The sequence below is a fragment of the Gekko japonicus genome, unplaced genomic scaffold (genome assembly GCF_001447785.1).
Source record: "Gekko japonicus isolate JY-2015 unplaced genomic scaffold, Gekko_japonicus_V1.1 scaffold2593, whole genome shotgun sequence".
Classification (NCBI taxonomy): Eukaryota; Metazoa; Chordata; class Lepidosauria; order Squamata; family Gekkonidae; genus Gekko; species Gekko japonicus.
Genome location: NW_015160299.1, coordinates 169,593 through 173,305, shown reverse-complemented (window position 1 = coordinate 173,305; position 3,713 = coordinate 169,593). Strand labels below are relative to the sequence as shown.

At 54.9% G+C, this 3,713-nt stretch overlaps 1 protein-coding gene across 1 annotated transcript in view; it reads right to left on the bottom strand.

Moving 5' to 3' along the window:
• LOC107114585 (zinc finger protein 420-like) overlaps positions 1 to 3,706 on the bottom strand; it is a 20,168-nt gene extending 16,462 nt beyond the window's left edge. Inside the window, exons 1-2 of the mRNA XM_015416126.1 lie at positions 3,656 to 3,706; positions 1,133 to 1,262 (exon numbers count right to left, since the gene is read on the bottom strand). Coding sequence (XP_015271612.1) covers positions 1,133 to 1,262; positions 3,656 to 3,670 — 145 coding nt within the window. The 5' untranslated portion in view covers positions 3,671 to 3,706. The remainder of the gene's footprint in view (positions 1 to 1,132; positions 1,263 to 3,655) is intronic.
• Positions 3,707 to 3,713: the final 7 nt, after the last annotated feature.

Sequence of the window (3,713 nt, the reverse complement as noted above, 5' to 3'; positions counted from 1 at the left end):
CGCCTGGCCTCCCGACTGGATCGGTTACACCCAGATCGGGCAACCCCGGAGGCCCCGGGCACCGAGACGTACGAGCCGGCCAGAGGGTTCTTTCCAGAGGACCCGGTGTACGCCCGAAACTACGGCCGGGGGCCTCAATGGATCCCAGCCCGAGTCATACGGGTCAAGGGCCCCCGTTCATACGAGGTCTCCAGCGAGGACGGCCAGATCCTCCACCGGCACATAGATCAGCTGCGCCGTCGCACGCTACAGCTGGACCCTGAGGATCCGGACGAGGACCCAGAGCCTGCCACATCGGCCCCACTACCGGAACCGGATCCACAGCCGCCTCTCCGTGAGGAAACCGAGGCGCCTCCCACCGTGGTGCCAGACTGTCCTGCCTCCTCGGCGCCCTCGTCGGTCCCAGGCCCCTCGGCTCCCAGGGCCCCCGAGACCGAACCCATCGCTACCCCGGAGCCCCGACGCTCGACGCGCCCCAAGAAGCCACCCGCCTACTTGAAGGACTTCGTCTGTGGGTGCCTTCTGAACCAAGGGGGGAGGGGTGTAATGTATTCAGCCTGACATGCCCGGACTTGCCCGGGCTGGCCAGGCACAACTCTTCAATAGCTTCATGTCCAAAGACAATGGGTCCGTAGGATCCTAGCCGGCCCAATCAAAGGGCCAGCTTCTCAGCCGGGAGACCAATGGTCGCCCGGTTACTGTAAATAGCCTATCGGGAGTAGGGGGTGTGTTTAGGTGTACTTGGTGGCGGGTTTTCTGAACATATATAAACCGGCCTGCGAGCTGGTCCCTTCGTCTTTGTCCTGAACTAAATAAAGGTATGCTTAGATGAAATCACTCTCCGTCTGCATACTTTTCACCCAGGCTAAACATACCCAACTCTTTCAGCCTTTCCTCCTAAGACTTGGATTCCAACCCTCTCGCCATCCCGGTTGCCCTCTTCTGGACACGCTCGCGCTCCAGAGCAAACTTAATTTATGCTCACAACGTGTCACTGAGGGGAAGCCTCATAGCATGAGAAATGGAAAGGAAATTGTGTGAAAGTGTGTTCGAAAATCCAAGAGGGCCAAAGGAAGATGCTGCCCCCTCCCTTCGCTTGCGTGTTCATAACAAAAAGAGGAAAGAGGCTTACACAGGGAGGAGACGGTCTCATAATTTTCCTCCATCACTTCCCAGAAGACTTTTCTTTGGCCTGGATCCAGCAGAGCCCATTCCTCCTTCGTGAAGAACACGGCGACGTCCTCGAAGGACACTCGGGGTCTCTGAAAAGAGGAAGATATGGCCCAGTGCACCACCTGTTCCTGTCCCAAACCATTCAAGCAATGGTCCCATTGCCCACTCAACTGATTAAAAGAATGCAGTCCATCAAACCAATGGCAAGAAACATTGCACTAGGGTGTTTTTTTCCCCCAGCACCTGTCAGTAATAATATACTGAAAGTCTCCAAGAAATACCAGTTCAGAAAATTGCACAAACTGGCTTCTCTGTACATTGCTCAGAAATTGTGCGCACAGCAACTGTTTTGTATTCTTCCCTGTCTCGGAGACTCCAGCCACGCATTTACCAAATGAAGGCATCTGTCTGTCATAATTTAGTGAATTTCAGTACTGAGACACCCTTATGAATAGGCAGACATAAGACTCCTGTCAATGAACATCCAGGAAAACTGTAAAAAATGTTCCCCTACAGGCTTTTCCGTGTTGCCCTCCTTGCTGTCCAATTTGTGACCATTCGTTTGTCCTATGCACATCGTATGTATATTTGCAGATCTTAAAGTGACTATCCTAAAAGTGAATTTCAGAAACAGGATACAGCAGGAGATTGCTGAGATACCATTATAACCACTGGCCAACTCTCACCTTTTCCTAAGTTTTGCCCAGCCCAGGGGCACAAGAAGAAGAAGGGGGAGGAGGAGATTGGATTTATACCCTGCCCTTCACGTGCACCTGGCTGGATGACCTTGGGCAAGCCATAGTTCTGTCAAGAGCTGTCCTTGAAAAAAGAGCAGTTTCTGTCAGAGCTCTCTCAGCCCCACCTGCCTCACCGGGTGTCTGTTGTGGGGTGGGGAAGGGAAAGGAGTTTGTCAGCCGCTCTGAGACTCCCTTGGGTAGTGAAGGGCGGGGTAGAAATCCAATCTCTTCTTCTTCCTCCGCTTGCACCTGGCTGGGTGACCTTGGGCAAGCCATAGTTCTGTCAAGAGCTGTCCTTGAAAAAAGAGCAGTTTCTGACAGAGCTCTCTCAGCTCCGCCTACCTCACAGGGTGTCTTCTGTTGTGGGGAGGGGGAGGGGAAGGAGTAGTGAAGGGCGGGGCATAAATTCAACCTCTTCTTCTCTTCTCAGTTTGGTGTAGTGGTGAAGTGTGCGGACTCTAATCTGGGAGAACCGGGTTTGATGCCCCACTCCTCCTCCACTCGCACCTGGCTGGATGACCTTGGGCCAGCCGTAGTTCTGACAAGAGGTGTCCTTGAAAAAGAGCCGTTTCTGTCAAGAGCTCTCTCAGCCCCACCTGCCTCACAGGGTGTCTGTCTGTTTTGGGGAGGGGAAGGGAAAGCAGTCTGTAAGCCGCTCTGAGACACCTTTGGGTAGTGGAGGGTGGGGTAAAAATCCAATCTCTTCTTTTTCTAATCTGGGAGAACCAGGTTTGATTCCCCACTCCTCCTTCACTTGCAGCCTGCTGGGTGACCTTGGGCAAGCCGTAGTTCTGCCAGAGCTGTCCTTGAAAAAGAACAGTTTCTGTCAAGAGCTCTCTCAGCCCCACCCGCCTCACTGGGTGCCTGTCTGTTGTGGGGAAGGGAAGGGAAAGGAGTTTGTCAGCCGCTCTGAGACTCCGAGAGAAGGGTGGGGTATAAATCCAACCTCCTCCTCCTCTTCTTCTCCTCCTCCTCATAGCAAACCTTCAGACCAGTTTCCAACTCAAGAGATCTTCTTGTGGATGATGCTCACCGGGCTCGTAGGCCAGAGAAGGAACCCGCATGGGTTGCAAGCAAATGCAATCCCCAGAGCAAAATAGGTGGCCCAGCGCCCCTGTGGGGGTGAGCCCGTGGAGGCTGCCCAAAAGAAGAAGAAGAAGAAGAAGAAGAGAAGAGAAGAGATTGGATTTATACCCCGCCCTTCACTACCCAAAGGTGTCTCAGAGCGGCTTACAAACTCCTTTCCCTTCCCCTCCCCACAACAGACACCCTGTGAGGCAGGTGGGGCTGAGAGAGCTCTTGACAGAAACTGCTCTTTTTCAAGAACAGCCGTGCCAGAACTACGGCTTGCCCAAGGTCATCCAGCAGGTGCAAGTGGAGGAGGAGTGGGGGAATCAAACCCGGTTCTCCCAGATTAGAGTCCGTGCACTTAACCACGACACCAAACTGGCTGCCAAGGCAGCCAGCTAAGGGGCGACAAAACCGGGCTGGGTCATCAGAGGGGGGGTTGGGTTCCGTCGGAGTTTTAAGGCCAAAACCAGGTGCAAGGAAGGCACGAGAGCGGGTGGGGGGACCAGAGACCCCGTGCCCAGATCTCTCCACGGGATGCCCCCTCCTCCTCCTCCTCCTCCTCCCGGCCAGGCTCCCTTCCCAAAGACTTTCTCTCCCCTCCTCCCCGCTTCTCGCCCAGGAGCTGCGTCAGAGACCCCTCCTCCTCCTCCTCCTCCTCCTCCTCCTCCGCTCACCTTCCCTGCAGCCATGCAGGAGCCGAAGGGCCCCTCCCGCCGGGGGGAGCGGGAGAGC